The sequence below is a fragment of the Schistocerca nitens genome, chromosome 1 (genome assembly GCF_023898315.1).
Source record: "Schistocerca nitens isolate TAMUIC-IGC-003100 chromosome 1, iqSchNite1.1, whole genome shotgun sequence".
NCBI classification, from domain to species: Eukaryota; Metazoa; Arthropoda; class Insecta; order Orthoptera; family Acrididae; genus Schistocerca; species Schistocerca nitens.
The window spans coordinates 1,215,610,056-1,215,632,762 of NC_064614.1; the positions used below are offsets into that span (position 1 = coordinate 1,215,610,056).

A 22,707-nucleotide genomic window follows, 5' to 3' on the forward strand; every position below is an offset into this window, starting at 1 on the left:
ATTTGTGCAACATATCATTTGTCACAGTTACAAAGTAACGCGTCGAATGTGGAACCTAGAGTTCACTGTCATAACTAACCATGCACTAGCCTGCTGCGTCTTTATAAAAAGTTTCTTGAGAAATCTGATTGGTGCATCGTCTACAGCACAGTAGTAATTCTACGAGCGCCAAATAAGAGGAAAAGAAAAAAAATTATAAGTTTCTACGTTGCTTTTAAATTTTAGTGATATTATAGCCCGGATTTTTGTATGTTATGCTTAGGAACATTTTATGCATAAATTATTTCTATCGGGGTTACTCGTGAGCGCCACTTGTACTATGATCGCCAGATGGGAAAAGCATAAAATATTTTTGAATATTTTAAAGGACTCTTAAGGCTTTTAATAATAATGTCGTAATCGACGTTTCATTTATTAAATTTGGGAATGTCTTTTATGTATCATACCAGTCCACAGAGGGCTCTTTCGAGCGCTAAAAACTTTGCACCAGTTAGATTTCCTATAAAATAATTTAATTTCTTTCTTTTGTAAAGTTCTTTTAAAATATTTAATACTGTTAAATTCCACATCAATGCTTTATTTCTTAAAAGACATCATAGTCGCCGTTGACTGTATGAAATATTTATTATTACGATTGCAGTTTCGGCCTTAGGGCCATTTTCAAGTAACACTGCAAAAGTTACATTCTGCAGTGTTACTTGTAAATGGCCCTAAGGCCGAAATTGCAATCGTTTTCAAGAAGGGACGTCGAACAGATGTGCAGAACTATAGACCTATATCACTAACGTCGATCAGTTGTTTTGTAACACGTATTATGTCCAATTATAATGACTTTTCTGGAGACTAGAAATCTACTCTGTAGGAATCAGCATGGGTTTCGAAAAAGACGATCGTGTGAATCCCAGCTCGCGCTATTCGTCAACGACACTCAGAGGGCCATAGACACGGGTTCCCAGATAGATGCCGTGTTTCTTGACTTCCGCAAGGCGTTCGATACAGTTCCCCACAGTCGTTTAATGAACAAAGGAAGAGCATATGGACTATCAGACCAATTGTGTGATTGGATTGAAGAGTTCCCAGATAACAGAACGCAGAATGTTATTCTCAATGGAGAGAAGTCTTCCGAAGTAGAGTGATTTCAGGCGTGCCGCAGGGGAGTGTCGTAGGACCGTTGCTATTCACAATATACATAAATGACGTTGTGGATAACACCGGAAGTTCACTGAGGCTTTTTGCGGATGATTCTGTGGTATACCGAGAGGTTGTAACAATGGAAAATTGTACTGAAATTCAGGAGGATCTGCAACGAATTGACGCATGGTGTAGGGAATGGCAATTGAATCTCAGTGTAGACAAGTGTAATGTGCTGCGAACACGTAGAAAGAAAGATCCTTTATCGTTTAGCTGCAATATACCAGGTCAGCAACTGGAAGCAGTTAATTCCATAAATTATCTGGGAGTAGGCATTAGGAGTGATTTAAAATGGAATGATCATATAAAGTTGATCGTCGGTAAAGCAGATGCCAGACTGAGATTCTTTGGAAGAATTCTAAGGAAATGCAATCCGAAAACAAAGGAAGTAAGTTACAGTACACTTGTTCGCCCACTGCTTGAATATTGCTCAGCAGTGTGGGATCCGTACCAGATAGGGTTGATAAAGGATCATTTAGTAATCGCGAAAGCGTTACGGAGATGATAGATAAACTCCAGTGGAAGACTTTGCAGGAGAGACGCTCAGTAGCTCGGTACGGGCTTTTGTTGAAGTTTCGAGAATATACCTTCACCGAGGAGTCAAGCAGTATATTGCTCCCTCCTACGTATACCTCGCGAAGAGACCATGAGGATAAAATCAGAGAGATTAGAGACCACACAGAGGCATATCGACAATCTTTCTTTCCACGAACAATACGAGACTGAAATAGGAGAACCGATAGAGGTACTCAAAGTACCCTCCGTCACACACCGTCAGGTGACTTGCAGAGTATGGATGCAGATGTGGATGTAAAAAGTCTGATGATATGCCTGTAATCTTAGGTATTCTATACACCAATTGGGATAATCGTTTGGTTGCTATTTTTCCCCAGTGGTTTCAGAAATTTTGGAGGAATGTTTTCTATGTCTTCCATCTTACTTGACCATATGTCTTACAAAGCTCTGTTATACTCTGACTCCAAAACTGGATCACTTGTGACTTCTACACTGCCTGAAAAAAAATTAGTACACCTTTTACAGATTTCCAGTCCACTTAATATTTATTGTTGCGACGGTGCATACGGAGTACATGAAATGATTACAACAGTACAAGCGGTTCTGAGGTGCCTGTGCTTAAACACTCATATTAGTACGCGGTGTAGCCCCCACAAGTGGCAATGCAGGAGCTGACTTTGGCGTCCAGTCGATCGTACAGATGGCGAATGCTGTCCTGGGATACGTTATGCCACGCCTGCTCGACCTGTCCACGTAGTTCTGTGAGCGTTGTTGGTTGCACGTGCTCGGTTAGAGACACTGCCAATAACCGGGTCGCAGAAGTTCGTGTTGACACGTGTGGGCTCACAAGCCCTCTTGTCCGTGCTGTGGTAGCTGTACGATCTGCCACTGCTGCCCTTACAATAGGACGATCCTGGGTGTCGTCTGTGCTGCGTAGACGTCCAGAACCTCGTTTGCGGGTGTGGGAATGTTCACGTGACCGCTGATACCAGCATCGTTGCGCAACTGTCGCTGCACGTAAAACTTGTGTAGCCATTCGGAAGGCTACAAACTGATCCCTCTCAAGCTCGCTCAGTTGACAATAGGAAGCACGAGTGTATCTCCGTGGCATAGCTGCCTGCTTGCTTCTGACGTTAGCACCAACACTGAGGCTTTTGGCTGTGAGCGTTTCCTATTAAAGGATAGACGCAGACGGAGTTCCAGTAGCTACGCCACAATGTACAGGGCTATTACAAATGATTGAAGCGATTTCATAAATTCACTGTAGCTCCATTCATTGACATATGGTCACGACACACTACAGATACGTAGAAAAACTCATAAAGTTTTGTTCGGCTGAAGCCGCACTTCAGGTTTCTGCCGCCAGAGCGCTCGAGGGCGCAGTGAGACAAAATGGTGACAGGAGCCGAGAAAGCGTATGTCGTGCTTGAAATGCACTCACATCAGTCAGTCATAACAATGCAACGACACTTAGGGACGAAGTTCAACAAAGATCCACCAACTGCTAACTCCATTCGGCGATGGTATGCGCAGTTTAAAGCTTCTGGATGCCTCTGTAAGGGGAAATCAACGGGTCGGCCTGCAGTGAGCGAAGAAACGGTTGAACGCGTGCGGGCAAGTTTCACGCGTAGCCCGCGGAAGTCGACGAACAAAGCAAGCAGGGAGCTAAACGTACCACAGCCGACGGTTTGGAAAATCTTACGGAAAAGGCTAAAGCAGAAGCCTTACCGTTTACAATTGCTGCAAGCCCTGACACCCGATGACAAAGTCAAACGCTTTGAATTTTCGGCGCGGTGGAGATCATGATCAGCAATTCATGTCATGGCCTCCACGCTCTCCCGACTTAACCCCATGCGATTTCTTTCTGTGGGGTTATGTGAAAGATTCAGTGTTTAAACCTCCTCTACCAAGAAACGTGCCAGAACTGCGAGCTCGCATCAACGATGCTTTCGAACTCATTGATGGGGACATGCTGCGCCGAGTGTGGGAGGAACTTGATTATCGGCTTGATGTCTGCCGAATCACTAAAGGGGCACATATCGAACATTTGTGAATGCCTAAAAAAACTTTTTGAGTTTTTGTATGTGTGTGCAAAGCATTGTGAAAATATCTCAAATAATAAAGTTAGTGTAGAGCTGTGAAATGGCTTCAATCATTTGTAATAACCCTGTACTCTGTTGGCAGACGACGTTGAAATCATTATCAGTATATCTACTATCCGCCAGTTGACATTTGGAGACATCGGATCAACATCGATGTCATCTTTCCAGGTGCACTAATTTTTTCCGGCAGTGTGTATGTAACAAGAAGACACGTCAGGTCGTCACGCCTGATCTAGTGTACCTGTGCTAGCCGACTGTCGATTCGTCCGCCCTCATGGGCTGCAAAAAGACAAGTTTTCTTTGACGTATGGCGAGCCCGCTCCCTCGCTGTATCGGTCTTCGCTCACCGAGTTTTACTGTTACTTTTTACTGCAAACCCATGGCAGAATAAAGCTTCTACAGCTCCTCAAACTTCTCTTCTCGGAGACTTGTGTGTGCACTCACAGAATCGAAGACACACTGCATAGTTACTTTGAAAAACTGGCGAGATTACTTATGCTCACTGTGAGAGGAAATCGGCTACCATTACCAGTCTGATTTAAGACGAAGAATGGGGAACATACGTTAAGGCCCGCCAAATACAATCCATTTCTCCAACTTTATAGATATCTTTCGCCTTTTATAGTTCAGAGGAGCTTACTATAGCTCAAGTTACGATAAACCGTAATGATGCGGAACAGTAGCGTAGTTCAGACTGTTGTAGTGCCACGACCGGACGTAAGCTTGCAGTCGAAACTAGACATTTTAAGAGAAGGAAGGAAGATTGGGTTTAACTTCCCGTGGACATTCAGGTCATTAAAATGGTTCAAATGGCTCTGAGCACTATGGGACTTAACTTTTGACGTCATCAGTCCCCTAGAACTTAGAACTACTTAAACCTAACTAACCTAAGGACATCACACACATCCATGCCCGAGGCAGGATTCGAACCTGCGACCGTAGCGGTCGCGCGGTTCCAGACTGTAGCGCCAGAACCGCTCGGCCACTCCGGCCGGCTCAGGTCATTAGAGACGGAGTGGAAGGTGTGATTGTGTTAAGGAGGGGGAAGAAATCGGCCGTGCCCTTTTCAAAGGAACCATCCCGGAATTTGCCTGGAGTGATTTAGGGAAGTCATGGAAAACATAAATCTGAATAACCAGATGCGCGTTTGTAGCGCTTTCCATCCGAATGCGAGTCTAGTGTGCTAATCACTGCGCCACGTCGCTCGGTTTTTTAAAGTGAAAGATGCGTGAGTAGAATCATTTGTAGCGTTCATTATACAGAATGTTTTAAGCTGATGTACAGAGAGCAAAAATAAGCATTTCTGACAGTGGAGTAGATCTTGAGTCCCGAAGTCTTCATCTCGGCCCCTACCCACTGAAAGTATATCGACGCTTATACTTCGACACAGTTTCTGCTTTTAGCCGTTAGCAACTTGGAGCATGTGGAATTCATGAAAACCTATAGTTTGAAGCGCAGCTGAGGAATAGTATTGTGGTAATGAAAATTTTTGTTGGAACTACACTCATGCTCATAAATTAAGGATAATTTCAGTGTGTGGTGCCACACAACGTGGTACTACACAAAACTGACCCTAATACCATAGGCTCATAGGGAACACACACGACACAGATCTGTAAGTCCACGGTGTTGGTGATAAGTTGAGAAAACCGTCCCGAAACACATGTGCTACAAAACGACACTGTTTCCTGCGCATGTATCCCGACATCAATATGGGATGTGATCACCATGCACACTTACACAGGCCGCACAACGGGTTGGCATACTCTGGATCAGGTCGTCGAGCAGCTGCTGGGGTATAGCCTCCCATTCGTGCACCAGTGCCTGTCAGAGCTCCTTAAGTGCAGCGATACCTCGACCGAGAGCATCCCAGACGTGCTCGATGGGGTTTAGGTCTGGAGAACAGGCAGGCCACGTCTGATATCTTCTGTATCAAGGTACTCCTCCACGATCGCAGCTCGGCGGGGCCGCGCGTTTTCATCCATCAGGAGGAACGTGGGACCACTGCACCCCTGAAAAGGCGGACATACTGGTGCAAAATGACGTCCCGATACACCTGACCTGTTACAGTTCCTCTGTCAAAGATATGCAGGGGTATACGTGCACCAACATAATCCCACCCCACTCCGTGAAACCACGACCTCCATACAGGTCGCTTTTAAGGACATCAAGGAGTTGGTATCTGGTTCCTGGTTCACGCCAGATGAAAACCCGGCGAGAATCACTGTTCAGACTATACCTGGACTCGTCCGTGAACATAACCTGAAACCACTGTTGCAATGACCATGTACCGTGTTCTTGACATCAGGCTCTCCTTTGACCAGGGGTGAGTTGAATGCACCTTGCAGGTCTCCAGGCGAGTAAACTATGTTTGTTCAGTTGTCTGTAGACTGTGTGTCTGGAGACAACTGTTCCAGTGGCTGCGGCAAGGTCCCGAGCAAGGCTACCTGCAGTACTCCGTGGCCGTCTGCGGGTACTGATGGTGAGATATCGGTCTTCTTGTGGTGTTGTACACTGTGGACGTCCCATACTGTAGCGCCTGGACACGTTTCCTGTTTGCTGGAATCGTTGCCATAATCTTGATATCACACTTTGTGGCACACGGAGGGCCCGTGCTACGGCCTTCTGTGTTTGACCAGCCTCCAGTCGCCCTAGTATTCTACCCCTCATAAAGTCATCAATATGTGTTCATTGAGCCATTTTCAACACACAGTCACCATTAGCACGTCTGAAAACGTCTGCACACTTACTCGCTGCACCGTACTCTGACATGCACCTACACACCTCTGCGTATGTGGACTGCTGCCAGCGCCACCGTGCGACGACCGCAGGTCAGATGCACAGCATCACCCCGAGGTGATTTCAACCCGCAAACCGCCCACCAGAGCGTTGTTTCACCATGTATCAGCATTATCCTTAATTTATGAGCATGAGTGTATATTCGTCGTCGGGAAATCGTGACGGGGAGTTAAACAGAACCCATGGGTATTTTTTTTTTCTCCCTCTTGTATGTACCCGTTTCAACCGTAAGGGCAATGTAAAAGATAACTGCAATTAAATTATTTAAAAGAATTAGAATTCCTATTGATGGTCTCTGCCACTAATCTTCTTCCTCACGGCAACTAGTTTTTGATTACCGACAAGTTCTTAGAGGTGCGCTATCGTTCCCTCGACAATAAGTATTCGCGGTCCTTCCAGATCTGGTGACCAGTGTGAGTTAATTACAATTTTTGCTGTTGCTAATATTGTGGTAATTCACAAGTTCTGATTGAAATGCACTATTCTACAACACATGCTACGAAGGAAAACACATGGAATTAATTGTTTACTCGGGACCGATGCTAAATGACACACAAAGTGTAATTCTTCAAAAAATCTGCATTATTCTCCTCTTGAGACAGTAGGGATACAACAAGATTAAGAACTAAGGCACCCTATACAATCTGCACGGCAAATAGAACCGAACGCAGTGCAGTCCTTGTAGACATTCGTTTCCGTGATCGTGCTGCATGCCTACTGGCTAAGCCCGTTTCTCTCAAACCTCCATTCACAAACTGTTGACCTTACTTCAACAGACAATAAGCACCGCGTGTGCAGCTTTTGTAAATTTAGTCGCATGTGTCGGCTAGTCAGAAATCTACAGCGCTGTTTTGCTGTATACCACTCCTACGTCATATCCTGTAGGGACACAACGAGGCAGTCATGGGAACACTTGTGTGTGACTGTACGTGCTCGAATCCATGACTGCCTCCTTGCGTCCACGCTACCTTGCTTTGTTGCCGTCATCCCCTGCCTAACGCATGACAAACCACATTACTTATACCACTTCCTGTTTTGCTTGCAGTGCTGAAGAAGTGCTTTGACGCCTTCGACCGTGAGAAGAATGGCAGCATCTCGACCAACATGGTGGAGGAGATCCTGCGCCTTATGGGGCAGCCCTTCAACAAGAAGATCCTGGCCGAGATGATAGAGGAAGTCGACGCAGACAGTAAGTGCGACATCTTCAGTTTCGTCGACGGTTCCAAAAATGGCTGTTGGCACGTTCCATAAACAACGTTCATGATTTCTTTAATTTTATTGTAAGTAGTTTTCATGAAGTTGATCACAAGATTGTGTTACTGCTTTGCACACTTAAAGTTCGACAGCAGAGAATTTTTTGTTAAGAGCCGAATGAGTAAACAAGTAATGTACATCAGCTTTAACTGATTTGAAAATACGAAGAGTATCCCTAAAATACTAATTGTGGAGTTACGCAGTTGCTGTTGTGAATATCGGAGAAAAACCTGTTACCCATGGGCAGAATCTTAGAAAATGCTTCATAACGGCGCACTACTCATTCGTTTCGCAGTGATTTCATTTCAGATGACTGAAACTAAGTTATTCGTTTCTAACGTGAGTTGTTAGTAATCAAAAGCTCACGAGTTGGAATAGCCGTGTGAAGGCTGAAGTACTGAGCGTCTACAGTCGTCGTCTGTGCTGTTTGTAATGTACTCTCACCTCGCGGCAACTATCGGCTTTAATGACCATAATATCATGCACATCTGTCAGAAATTCCACATCAACGTTTGATTCAAACCGTTATCATTGTAACATATCGAGTCAAAGACGTTCTGGCTTTGTCTCTACAGGGTATTTAAAAAAAAAAAGCGTCACTCTGAAGATCTATAATTCGCATTCCTGCATTGTATTTATAGATAAGGCACGATTCATAAGAAATTATGCTGTTAATTACCACAATACGGACGGTTGGGGAGATACAGATCCTCGAACAATCATGGACGTGGCGCATCAAGATCGTTTCAGAATGGGCAGGAATTCTCGGTGGCAGACACACAGGGTCATACACTTTACCAGATTGATTAACAGATTTCTGCTCGGTGAGTTATTAGCACTGCTGGAGAACGTTACCCTCGCGGAATGACAACGACTGTTGTTTATGCATGACGGGGCAACACCCTATTTCCCACGGGTCGTGTGACAGTACCACGCCGCAACGTTTCATGGGCGATGGATTGGGCGAGGAAGTCCTGTAGCATCGCCTCGTCGTTCACCGGTCCTAAATCCGTTGGATTTCTGGCTATGCAACATTATAAAGAACTGCAAACTCGTCGACGGAGCGGGTGAGCAGTGCATATGACGCAATCCAAATGGAGCCAGGTGTATCTGAAGGTTCACTACGAAGATGGGCTTAATTCAAATGGCTCTGAGCACTATGGGACTTAAAATCTGAGGTCATCAGTCCCCTAGAACCTAGAAGTACTTAAACCTAACTAACCTAAGGACATCACACACATCCATGCCCCAGGTAGGATTCGAACCTGCCACCGTTGCGGTCGTGCGGTTCCAGACTGAAGCGCCTAGAACCGCTCGGCCACAAAGGCCAGCGAAGAAGGGCTGCAGGATGCTTCAGGATGTGTGGTAATAACATGCAGCACTGCCTATAGTGTCTACTTCTACGTAACAGACAGACGGATATGAGAGGAAAAATTGGTTCATGTCTCAATAGGAATTGGTCTCTCGACAGATCATTATAGAAACTTTTCTTCTACATTGAAGCGCCAAAGAAACTGTAATAGACATGCGTATTCAAATAAAGAGATATGTAAACAGGCAGAATATGGCGCTGCGGTCGGTAATTCATATATAAAACAAGTGTCTGGCGCAGTTGTTAGAACGGTTACAGCTGCTACAATCGCAGGTTATCAAGATTTAAGTGAGTCTGAACGTGGTGTTATAGATGGCGCACGAGAGATGGGACACAGCATTTCCGATGTAGTGATGAAATAGGGATTTTTCCCGTACGACCATTTCACGAGTGTACCGTGAAAATCAGGAATCCGATAAAACATCAAATCTCCGGCGTCGCTGCGGCCGGAAAAAGATCCTGAAAGAACAGGACCAACGACGACAAGAGAATCATTCAACGTTACAGAAGTGCAGCTCATACGCAAATTGCTGAAAATTTCAATGCTGGGCCATCAACAAGTGGCAGCGTATGAACCATTCAGAGAGACATCATCGATATGAGCTTTCGGAGCCGAAGACCGACTCGTATACCCTTGATGACTGCACGACACAAAGCTTTACGCCTCGCCTCTGCCCGTCAGCACTGACATTGGACAGATGATGACTGGAAACATGTCGCTGGTCGGACGATTCTCGTTTCAAATTGTATCGAGCAGATGGACGTGTACTGGTATGGAGACAACCTCATGAATGCATGGACGCTGCATGTCAGCAGGGGACTTTGCAGCTGGTGGAGGCTCTGTAATTGTGTGGGGCGTGTGGAGTTGGAGTGATACGTCTAGATACGACTGTGACAGGTGACATGTACGTAAACATCCTGTCTGATCACGTGCATCCATTCATGTTCATTCTGCATTCTGACGAACTTGGGCAATTCCAGCAGAATTTCTGCAGAGTGGTTCCAGAAACACTCTTCCGAGGTTTAACACCTCCGCTGGCCACCAAACTCCACAGACATGGACATTATTGAGCACATCTGGGATGCCTTGCAACGTGCTGTTTAGATCTCCACACCCTCGTACTCTTAACGGATTTATAGACAGCCCTGTAGGAATCATGGTGTCAGTTCCCTCCAGCACTACCTCAGACATTAGTCGAGTCCATGCCACGTCGTTTTGCGGCAATTCTGCGTGTTCGCGGGGTCCTTGCACGATATTAGGCAGGTGTAACAATTTCTTTGGCTCTTGAGTACAGTTTTACTAATAGTACCTCTTATAGGAATATGTGGCACTTTTATTAAACGCCCCTGTGTATGCTCTAAATTCTATTATGACTAATTCCACAATTGTGACTATAATATCAAGAAATTCTGCTCGGATCTGTGCAGGAAACGTTTGGGCGAATCCTTTGTTACTGTAACATAACGAATCAGAGTTTACTGCCAGTTAAATTCTTCCGTCTGCAAACAAGACAGAAGTTATAACACCCATGTGGACAGTTTTTAAATCTTTTGTAAATTCGTTGAAACAAGTAGAGCAGAAGCTCTGTAACGTTATTGTTTCCAGACTTCTGTCAAGACAAGTTTAACGCGCCCTCAGAGGAGACAGCTAACAAATGGCTCACGCAAGTAAAATATAGCCCGTCGTCTTTCTGAGCGGCGCGTCTGTCTCAGAAGAAACGAAGTTCACTACCGAGAGGAAGGGCGTTTCTTCTGTAACTGGTAATCAACAACAGTAAAAGAAATAGAGAGGTCCGTTATTTTCATTTTGTGCAAATAATTAACTGAACTGGAGAAAAAAATTGAGAATGGAGTAGCAGATGCTTCTTTGTCTTTGAAAAGATAATAAAATAACTAGCTACAACAGGCGAGGCAGCGGTCGTCATACTTAAGTGTCGTCTTTTAGCAGAAGTGGTAAGAAGTAGTCAGAGGGCGTGTCTCGCTGCGCTCAGCCAAGACGAAGGATGTAACGAGGTGGAATGAAAGCATTCTTTACTGCTGGCTCACCCCTCCTAGTACACTCATGAATACGCTGCAAAATAGCCCAACATGACTAGGGATGCGAAGAAAATGTATAGCATCTCGAGCAACTCGAGAATTCTCTACCGGCAAATTTTCGGTGCAGCTTGAAAGAGCGCTCCCGCTATATACTATGCAAACCACTGCGAAGCGCGTGGTAGTGGATATTTGTTATGGATCACATGGATCTTCTCGATATGATCGGTTATGTAGCGCGAGAACAATTGCTGTTTAAATACCTGTGTGTGTGTGTGTGTGTGTGTGTGTGTGTGTGTGTGTGTGTTGTAATTAACCTGATTTTGTTTTCATAGTCTCTACTGGAGCGATTCGCTGAAGGATGAAGATTGTCTCTGCGTTCTTCACTTAATTCTAGTTCTTGGATTTCTGTAAACAGGCTTTTACGGGATAATTTGCGTCTATTGTCAACTGTCGGTCGATTCACATTTTTCAACATTTCTGAGAGTCTCTCCTGTGAATCAAAGAAGCCTGAAAGCATCCATGACGCCCTTCTTTGCATTCGTTCAGTAACCCCTGTTAGTCCTATTTGGTATGGGTACCATGTATAAGGAGCGATCGAAAAGTTTCCGTACAGTCCAGAATCTCCGCCAGCATTGAGGCCGGTATCGAACCGACAGCTCATGTTAAAGGTACCCCTTTGCTAAAACACTATGTCCTGTTGCGTGAAGAAGTCCGTAACTGCCTGTTGCACATCCTCGTCCGACAGGAATCTTCGACGCCTCAAGACGTTTTTTAGAAACCGAATGCGTGATAATTGCATGCAGAGAGACCAAGACTATAGGGCGTGTTCTCGAAAGTCTACCTCTAGCGTTGGTGTAAATTCTACGTTACGATATTTGCGATATGGGGACGTGCGTTATCATGAAGCAAGCAGACCCCTTGTCTTCATCAGACATGCTGCCCCGTACACATTCATCATTCTCTGACGTATTCGTACGCGTCTGGAAATAACATTACTGTAGTTCACGTTTCCGCATTTACCGCACGCACGTCGGAAAGCCACTGATGTCGTACTAGTCCCTTTCCAGCATGTCGGCGTTTATACAGCCACACTAAAGTCACCCTACGTTGCATGTAAGCTGCAGCAACGCCTTCAAACGGAGCTTTTTAATCGCCCCTTATACTTAGGCAGTATTATAAGACGGCGTACACTAGAGATTTGTGAACAGTCTCCTTTGCAGAATGAATGCATTTTCTCAGTGCTCTGCCAGTTAACCGAATTTTGCCACCTGCCCTACCGGCGACTGACCTTATGTCATCAGTTCATTTCAGATCACTACGAATTGTTATTCCCAGGTATTTATAAAGTGGACTTATTCTAGCTGCGTATCATTGATATTGCAGTAATATGATACTATGTTTTTTTTTTTAGTTTTTTTGTAGTACATCATGTTATATTTCTGTACATTCAAAGCAAGCTGACAAACTCTGAACCAATTTGAAATCTTATCAAGATTTCATTGATTATTTCCGCCTGTTTCTTCAGACTACTTCATCATAGAAACCGCATCATCTGCGGAAAGTCTGAGATTGCTATTAATATTGACTGCAAAGACATTATTGTACAACAATAACGATCACACCACACTTCCATGGACGATTCCTGACATTGTTTCTACTTCTGTAGATGTATCTCTAAGGTAACATGTTGCGTCCTGCCTACCAATAAACCCTCGACTGAGTCACAAAATTTATCTGATGTCCCGTATTGCTTGATAAACATTTGTGTGGCATCGTGAGAAGTCAAGAAATATTCCATGTACCTCACTTCCTTTATCCATGGGTTTTATTATATCACGTAACGAAAGCACAAGTTGGGTTTCACATAATACAGGCTGGTTGTAACGGAGGACCTCATTACGTTCGAGAAACTTCATTACGTTTGAGCTCAGAATATGTCTATGATTCTACAACAGATGGATGTCAATGAGACCAAACGATAGTTCTGTGGATCACTTCTGTCATAGTTCTTGTAGACATGTGTGACCTGTGCTGTTTTCTCTATCAGTGGACAATGTTTTTCGTCCAAAGGATCTACGGTATGTTATGGTTAAAATGGGAGCTAACCCGGCTGCAATTACTGTACAGATTCTGACAGGGATCCCATCAAGCCGTGTAGATTTCTTTAATTTAAGCAAGTTTAGGTGTTTCTGAACGTCATTGACACTAAATTCGCTATGACTTATCTTTGGAGTGGTCCGAGAAGTGAAATGGGGAAATACATATGTATCTTCTTTAGTAACTTTACGCCACAGTTGCTAAATACACAGCGCAGTAATAATATAATTCTGACACGGTCACTGAACCTTAGCAGCTATGTTCAAAGTTTCACTTTCCAGCTACGTCTCTGCAAAGTCGCCGCTCCGACTGAGTCATACGTCGTGGCACTGTACCAGCTTTCCAGTACCCTCGTCATAGAACGCAGCCGAGTGTGTTTTCTGCAAATTCTCTACGTTGATCTGCAGCTTGTTGTCTGTGCCAAAATATTGTCTTCATATCCAGCGGTTCCTGTGAGCAGAGATGAAAATTAAAGGAGCCAAGTTCGGCGTATATTGTAGATGACCAAACACTTCCCACTGAAAACGCTGTAGGACCATCCTCATTGTCCTTGCTGTGTGCAGCCAGGAATTGTCATGAAGAGGAATGTATGACAGTTACATTATGCGGGTTGCATAAAAGCAGGTGAAATCTCACACAGGCACTCATACTTGGTAGGCGACGCTATTTTCTAGGCATGTTTGCGTGCTCACTATGCATTCTGAGCTGACGCGATCTACGAGGCATATTAGAGACACTGTCCAACATATTCAGGCAAAGCTTCATTGGATTTTCAGTGTAGTTTCCATTTCGCGATCGACCGGATCTTACTTTCAGAATAGCCCTCGCATTTCTCTGGGTGTTAACCTGATATTTGTTGCAATATTTTCTCTAAAAATGTTCGGAATGTCTCAAGAAACAAGACGCATATGATTCGCCACCTGAAAATCGACAATTTATGGAGCGTTCTGTTGAATCATCCGTACAGTCGTATGCATGAGAAAAATTCATACATCTCATGCTCCACCCGTGAATAGCTCTGAATACAACTTGAACAGCGATGTGAAGCACCAAGACCAAGCCTCTTAAGGTGATATACAATGTGTCCCAAGGCCTTAGGATCAAAATTATATAGACCGTAGACGATTCTCAGCAGAGTAGATTAATATATAGAGACAAATAGTTTAGGCGGTTCAAGATCTTGAGTGAACAAAGCGTTTTAGGTACTAGTTTCAAGCTGCTTTATGGTCCATAGTAAAGAACTGCCTGACGTATCGACATTGTTAGCGCCTCCTTTAAACACGATATCCAATTGTCTCTGATGTGTATATGGCCGCAAAACTTCATGTGTCGTAAAGCATGCGTGAGTGGCAGCCAGTACATTGTGCTATGAGCTTAAGTCATTCCAATCAAGTGTAAATAAAAAACCACATGTTTACTTTTATCATTAGTTTCTTATCCGCAAGTTCTCAGTTTCTAATCCTGTACGATGTGTACAATTTTGACACTATGGATTTGAGGCACCCTGTAAAATGTTACGTCGTGTACAATTTTGTTATATTGCAGATGTTGTTATGTAAAATGTAATAAGGAGAAACGACAGAATTCCTGCATTAGCATTGGTATATTTGTGATTAAAAAAAAAACAATAACTTGTAAATTTTCTGTTTGATACTGAGATTTTCTTAAACTGTAGTAACAAGCAAATTATCTCACCTCTGTTGCTCTATCTCAATAAAGAGAGTTTGTTTTATAAACAGTACAATGAATTCTGTTATCACTGTAACCGACACAAAAGACGGGTCTGTTTGTTTGCGATGTATATTGCCAATTTCCTCATTTGATATTTATACCGTGTTTGGTCAAGGATAGATGTCAACAATCGCCACATGATGTGTTCTAAATCACCAGATTGTTTACAAAGTGTCTCTCCCTCCGCAGAGTCCGGCCGCCTTGAGTTCGACGAGTTCGTGACGCTGGCGGCCAGGTTCATCATAGAGGAGGACGACGAGGTCATGGAGAAGGAGCTCCGCGAGGCCTTCCGTCTCTACGACAAGCAAGGTGAGCTGGGCACGTTCCTCCTCGTTCACTGTAACATCGCAATCATCAAGACACTGAGCAAGCTCATCTTCAACATCCAGATTGGTGTTGATCCCACTGGAGGTCGACTCACATGAAACCTGGAGATCAAATGGATACTGTGGCATTCTACTCAAAGAAGGTTGTCCAAATTCCTAGAGATATTCTAGAGGAGGATTAAGAGTTAATAATTGGTTACAGAGCACGCACAACAATGGTTGTGTACTTTTCAAATCCAATCACTGCGCGAAGCAGAGAAAACGTTGTATTTCATCTTCGTGCTAAGTAAACCGGTTTTGGACATTTATATTACTTTTAATGGGATCATTATCACTTTGGGAGACCCGGTTACCTCTTGTTGACAACGAACGGACTATTGATTGAACATCGTCACTTTAAAATGATTCCATGCATCTTACCAGTTATCAGTTCTTTCAGTGCGACCGTAGGAATCGTGTAATAACTATCCAAACTATTACACAAGCAACCACTTGATGTTACAGTTGAAAGAAAGAACAGGAGATATCAGGTTTTTCCTTTTATCTGGTGTTCTCCATACGCAATAACGTCCTGCGGCAGAGAATAGTACAAACATAGGCCATCTTATAGGTTTCCGTAGGTCAGGAGTCTCTCCTTTGAATTCAGTTAGATTATAAGAACTTTGATGGTGTCTGCTCTACGAATAATGAATTTTTGTAGTTCCCGACGTATTGTGTGCTCTGAACAATGTGTTCTCTACACTTACATAAAGCTCAGTAATCACTTTTTTCCCGACGGTCGTCTGCTTACTAGTGGTAACATACCCCTCTAATTTTTTCGTGTCTCTGTCGGTAAGATCACTGATCGCATGACTTTGTGTTCAGCATTTGAAGTTTTCCCTTGTATTCTGAATTAGCCCAGCGCTATGTACTTCTGAAAGACTTGCGATTGTTATGGAGCATTGGGCAGATTGACCTCACTGGGTGTCCACCAGGACTGACATGACAACAGAACACTACAGCACCACCACGACCACTGACGAACCTCTAAAGATGTTGTATACAGTATTCGAGATAGCAAAATATAGCGTATCATGAGTAGTTGTTCTGCCTGCCACACTTCCAGGCGTGGGGCTTGTGCTTTTCTTCCTGGCAGTATCCGTTAGTTGGTATCTTCTTCTTACTCTCCCTGTCTCTCCTTCTACCAACTACTCAGTTCGTTTCTGGACAAAACACCACCATCTCAAAATGTGACCTGTCCAATTTTCTTTCCTTTCTTTGTGGCGTGTAAGAGGTTTCTGTTCTCCCCAAATATCTTTTTCTTTCCTTTCTTTCTCAATATAATTTTGTACTCTTTTTCTCATTTATTTTCATTCCTAATTTATCGCATTTTGTATTGAAGTCTTCCACCGTTTATTAAGCACTTTGTTGAACTCTACCACGACGTCAGAAAAACGTGGACATAACAGCGTTTTGCCTTCCCCACTCGCTTGCTCGTTTCGTGAAGTGCCACCCATTCCCTCTACACAGATCTCTTCCAGAGAGGCGTTAAGCAGCGTAGGTTAAAGGCAACACACCTGCCTGACTCCTCTTCCTATTCCTGTTCTCTTCGTTACTTCTCCACCAGTTCTGACTGGGTTTTGCTGAAGATATAGCTCCTTAATCAATTTTATTCCTCTCCAGTGGATGCCTTTTTTCTTAGGATAAGCATGAATCCATCCCTTCTCAACTAATAGAAAAACTTCTCCCAAATAACCAAACACAATATAAAATTTCCCTACTCTTTTAGATGTACCCCTCTCCTGGGACAAGTAGTAAGCCTACAGCATGTCTCGTGCTTATCCCCTTACCTGAAACGATAATCCTCTTCTCCGATGATGCCACACAGCTCCTAGATATCTCTCTCGTCATCATTCTAAATAAAACCTTTCTCAGTTGCCGTATCAGACTTAAAGTTCCTCATATTTTCTTGTGTTGCCTTTCTTTTTGATTGGTCTTTCCTTGCATCTTCCGAATTGCGTATTCCCAAGCGTAAGTGCACTAGAAATAAGTTAGAAAACAAGCTCCAGAAACGAACGAGGTGTCTATACCGTTTTTCACGCCCTGTACATTGAATAAGAATGAAACATAACAACGAAAACACACTACTGGCCATTAAAATTGCTACACCACGAAGACGACGTGCTACAGACGCGAAATTTAACCGACAGGAAGAAGATGTTGTGACATGCAAATGATTAGCTTTTCAGAGCATTCACACAAGGTTGGCATCGGTGGCGACACCTACAAGTGCTAACGTGAGGAAAGTTTCCAACCGATTTCTCATACACAAACAGCAGTTGACCGGCGTTGCCTGGTGAAACGTTGTTATGATGCCTCGTGTAAGGAGGAGAAATGCGCACCATCACGTTTACGACTTTGATATAGGTCGGATTGTAGCCTATCGCGATTGCGGTTTATCGTATCGCGATATTGCTGCTCGCGTTGGTCGAGATCCAATGACTGCTAGCAGAATATGGCACCGGTGGGTTCAGGAGGGTAATACGAAACGTCGTGCTGGATCCCAACGGCCTCGTATCACTAGCAGTCGAGATGACAGGCATCTTATACGCATGGCTGTAACGGATAGCACAGCCACGTCTCGATCCCTGAGTCAACAGATGGGGACGTTTGCAAGACAACAACCATCTGCACGAACAGTTCGACGACGTCTGCAGCAGCATGGACTATCAGCTCGGAGACCATGGCTGCGGTTACCCTTGACGCTGCATCACGGACAGGAGCGCCTGCCATGGTGCACTCAACGACGAATCTGGGTGCACAAATGGCAAAACGACATTTTTTCGGATAAATCCACGTTCTGTTTACAGCATCATGATGGTCGCATCCGTGTATGGCGACATCGCGGCGAACGCACATTGGAAGCGTGTATTCGTCATACTGGCGTATAACCCGGCGTGATGGTATGGGGTGCCATTGGTTACACGTCTCGGTCACCTCTTGTTCGCATTGACGGCACTTTGAACAGTGGACGTTACATCTCAGATGTGTTACGACCCGTGGCTCTCCCCTTCATTCGATCCCTAAGAAACCCTACATTTCAGCAGGATAATGCACGACCACATGTTGCAGGACCTGTACGGGCCTTTCTGGATACAGAAAATGTTCGACTGTTGCCCTGGCTAGCACATTCTCCAGATCTCTCACCAACTGAAAACGTCTGGTCAATCGTGGCCGAGCAACTGTCTCGTCACAATACGCCAGTCACTACTCTTGATGAACTGTGGTATCTGTTGAAGCTGCATGGGCAGCTTTACCTGTACACGCCATCCAAGCTCTGTTTGACTCAATGCCCAGACGTATCAAGGCCGTTATTACGGCCAGAGGTGGCTGTTCTGGGTACTAATTTCTCAGGATCTATGCACCCAAATTGCGTGAAAATTAATCATATGTCAGTTCTAGTATAATATATTTGTCCAATGAATACACGTCTATCATCTGCATTTCTTCTTGGTGTATGCAATTTTAATGGCCAGTAGTGTATACTGTAACTCGGCATATGTAAAAAAATAATTATTCCAAAATGGCACGCTTTACTCTTTGCGCAGTGCACCCTGTGCTTAATATTCGTGATTATTAAAACTGTGTTCTGGAACGCAGTGGAAAGGAAATGAACTGGTAGCAAACGTTCGCTTTTTTCTCTGTCTGAGGGGAGTGTTAGGATATTTGAGTCCTGGTACAGCACAAAGTTTTAACTTTTCTCAAATATACCATAATGACCTTTCCACCCACTATCCAAAAGCGCAATAAAGAGGGTGTTAGGATAAAGTGCAGATATTGTGGTCACTGGTACCTTAATATACGCCAAGTTCAATGTACACTCCTGGAAATTGAAATAAGAATACCGTGAATTCATTATCCCAGGAAGGGGAAACTTTATTGATACATTCCTGGGGTCAGATACATCACATGATCACACTGACAGAACCACAGGCACATAGACACAGGCAACAGAGCATGCACAATGTTGGCACTAGTACAGTGTATATCCACCTTTCGCAGCAATGCAGGCTGCTATTCTCCCACGGAGACGATCGTAGAGATGCTGGATGTAGTCCTGTGGAACGGCTTGCCATGCCATTTCCACCTGGCGCCTCAGTTGGACCAGCGTTCGTGCTGGACGTGCAGACCGCGTGAGACGACGCTTCATCCAGTCCCAAACATGCTCAATGGGGGACAGATCCGGAGATCTTGCTGGCCAGGGTAGTTGACTTACACCTTCTAGAGCACGTTGGGTGGCACGGGATACATGCGGACGTGCATTGTCCTGTTGGAACAGCAAGTTCCCTTGCCGGTCTAGGAATGGTAGAACGATGGGTTCGATGACGGTTTGGATGTACCGTGCACTATTCAGTGTCCCCTCGACGATCACCAGTGGTGTACGGCCAGTGTAGGAGATCGCTCCCCACACCATGATGCCGGGTGTTGGACCTGTGTGCCTCGGTCGTATGCAGTCCTGATTGTGGCGCTCACCTGCACGGCGCCAAACACGCATACGACCATCATTGGCACCAAGACAGAAGCGACTCTCATCGCTGAAGACGACACGTCTCCATTCGTCCCTCCATTCACGTCTGTCGCGACACCACTGGAGGCGGGCTGCACGTTGCTGGGAAGTGGCGGTGCGGTCCCCTACGGCACTGCGTAGGATCCTACGGTCTTGGCGTGCATCCGTGCGTCGCTGCGGTCCGGTCCCAGGTCGACGGGCACGTGCACCTTCCGCCGACCACTGGCGACAACATCGCTGTACTGTGGAGACCTCACGCCCCACGTGTTGAGCAATTCGGCGGTACGTCCTCCCGGCCTCCCGCATGCCCACTATACGCCCTCGCTCAAAGTCCGTCAACTGCACATACGGTTCACGTCCACGCTGTCGCGGCATGCTACCAGTGTTAAAGACTGCGATGGAGCTCCGTATGCCACGGCAAACTGGCTGACACTGACGGCGGCGGTGCACAAATGCTGCGCAGCTAGCGCCATTCGACGGCCAACACCGCGGTTCCTGGTGTGTCCGCTGTGCCGTGCGTGTGATCATTGCTTGTACAGCCCTCTCGCAGTGTCCGGAGCAAGTATGGTGGGTCTGACACACCGGTGTCAATGTGTTCTTTTTTCCATTTCCAGGAGTGTATTAGTTATTTTTTCTTTGTGTCGAAGAAACTCCCCACAAACTCATCATAAACTTTGCGACCTGATATTTTGTGCACGGGCGTAAGTGTACTATTAAATGGGCAACACCTGTCAGTATAGATAACCCACTTTGCGTCCACACATTCACGCTTCAGTATCTGACCAGCTGCCCAGGCGAAAATAAACATTAATGGTTTGTTCTTGCTACATGTACTTAAATGTACTAATCAACCTAAAAAGATACTATTCCTCATAGCTATAATTATTCGTTTGCAAATGAAACAAAGACTGGTGTAATGTTGTTCAGTACACTGTCACGCTCCACATACTGCGCAGGAGCGCACAACTGGCTACAGCTAATGCTGAGTACTAATTTTTGTCGCGACCTGAGCGACAAATGTTTTCGCTTAGCCATGTGTCCCTGGCGAAACGATTCGTGCTAGATGTTGCACGCGTCAGCAGATCTGCTGCAGACATTTGCGCCACACTCCAAAAGCTAACTAGACTGCCAAGCCAACCACTCGACCCAGTTCGTCGCTCTTGTGCCCCCTATTCTCAAAATGGAACAAGAGCTACGTCTTTCTGTCTCTCCACTCCTGCCCCCTTCCTCTTCCGCCGCTCTCTCTTGTGATTTCGCTACGGGGCGTAGCTATACTTGTCTTCGCCTCCGTCACTGGGTCTCTCTTCCATTGCCGGTCAGAGGCTGTTAAGAACTGACACCGTCGTCTACAGAACAAACGGCCTGGCAGGCTTAACCCTTGAGATGTTGTTTTAAATAGTAAATTAATGTTTATCAGGGAAGAGAAACCAATCGAAAGACTATTTCACTACCTACTGATAACAGGACGAGGAAAGCTTCCTCAATCGCTTTATAAGTTTGTTGTGGGCTCTTTAAGAAAACGCTGCTTCCGGCAGTTGTAACTATGACGAAACACGAGACAGAGATCTCAGAAGCAGGGAGGTACTGGAAATTGTGGAAGTGGCTGGCTCTGAGCACTATGGGACTTAACTTCTGAGGTCATCAGTCCCCTAGAACTTAGAACTACTTAAACCTAACTAACCTAAGGACATCATACATATCCATGCCCGAGGCAGGATTCGAACCCGCGACCATAGCGGTTGCTCGGTTCCAGACTGTAGCGCCTAGAACCGCTCGACCACACCGGCCGGCAATTGTGGAAGTAATACGTAGGGAGACAATTATTGAACTGTATGAAAGAAACGTAAATAAGTTACAAACTACGCTGTGCACACAAAATTCAACATATAAACGTCACTACAGATATTCGGATTTAGGTTATGACATGTTAGATATGCCTGCCATCACTGGCGATTATGTGGCGCAGACAAATAGTGAAATTCTTCATGACCCGCTGAAGTGTCGGAACATCGATGCTGTCGATGACCTGCTGAATGGCTGTTTTCAGCTCAGAAATGGTTCTGGTGCTATTGCTGTACACCTTGTCTTTAATATAGCCCGAAAGAAAGGAGTCGCATGTGTTCAGATCCGGAGAATATGGCGTAAAATTGCGGCCCATGCCAGTGGCTTCTGGGTACCCCAGAGACAGAATGCGGTTCCCAAAGAGCTCCTCCAGGACTTCCAATAATCCCCTGCTTCGATGGGGTCGAGCTCCGTCTTGCATGAACTACATCTTATCGAAATCAGGGTCACTTTGAATAATGGAGATGAAATCACCTTCCAAAACAGAAATCATCTTCCAAAACATTCACGTACCATTCGATAGTCACCGTGCCACCAAGGAATATCGCACCGATCACTCCGTGACTGGACATTGCACACCACACAGTCACCCGTTGAGGGTGAGCAGATTTCTCGATCACGAAATGCGGATTTTCAGTCCCCCAAATGCGCCAATTTTGCTTATTGACGCATCCATCCAAATGAAATTCATCGCTAAACCAAACCATACCGCCAATACTAACTCCCATCACGCCTCGCGGCCAACCGTGCAGTTTGAACGTCCTAACGCAAGACGTTCAGAAGTTATGACGATTTTATTTCACATTGTTCAATAATTGTCGCCCTTACGTCACATGTTCTGTAACTCCCAAACTCACTCACCGAAACCTATAGGGTAGTTCCAGTTAACCTAGA

General features: G+C 45.0%; 1 protein-coding gene across 1 annotated transcript in view; it reads left to right on the forward strand.

Annotated features, from left to right (window-relative positions):
* Nucleotides 1-22,707, forward strand: part of LOC126239638 (troponin C, isoallergen Bla g 6.0301) — a 148,651-nt gene that overhangs the window by 116,309 nt on the left and 9,635 nt on the right. Inside the window, exons 3-4 of the mRNA XM_049947874.1 lie at nucleotides 7,654-7,797; nucleotides 15,289-15,408. Coding sequence (XP_049803831.1) covers nucleotides 7,654-7,797; nucleotides 15,289-15,408 — 264 coding nt within the window. The remainder of the gene's footprint in view (nucleotides 1-7,653; nucleotides 7,798-15,288; nucleotides 15,409-22,707) is intronic.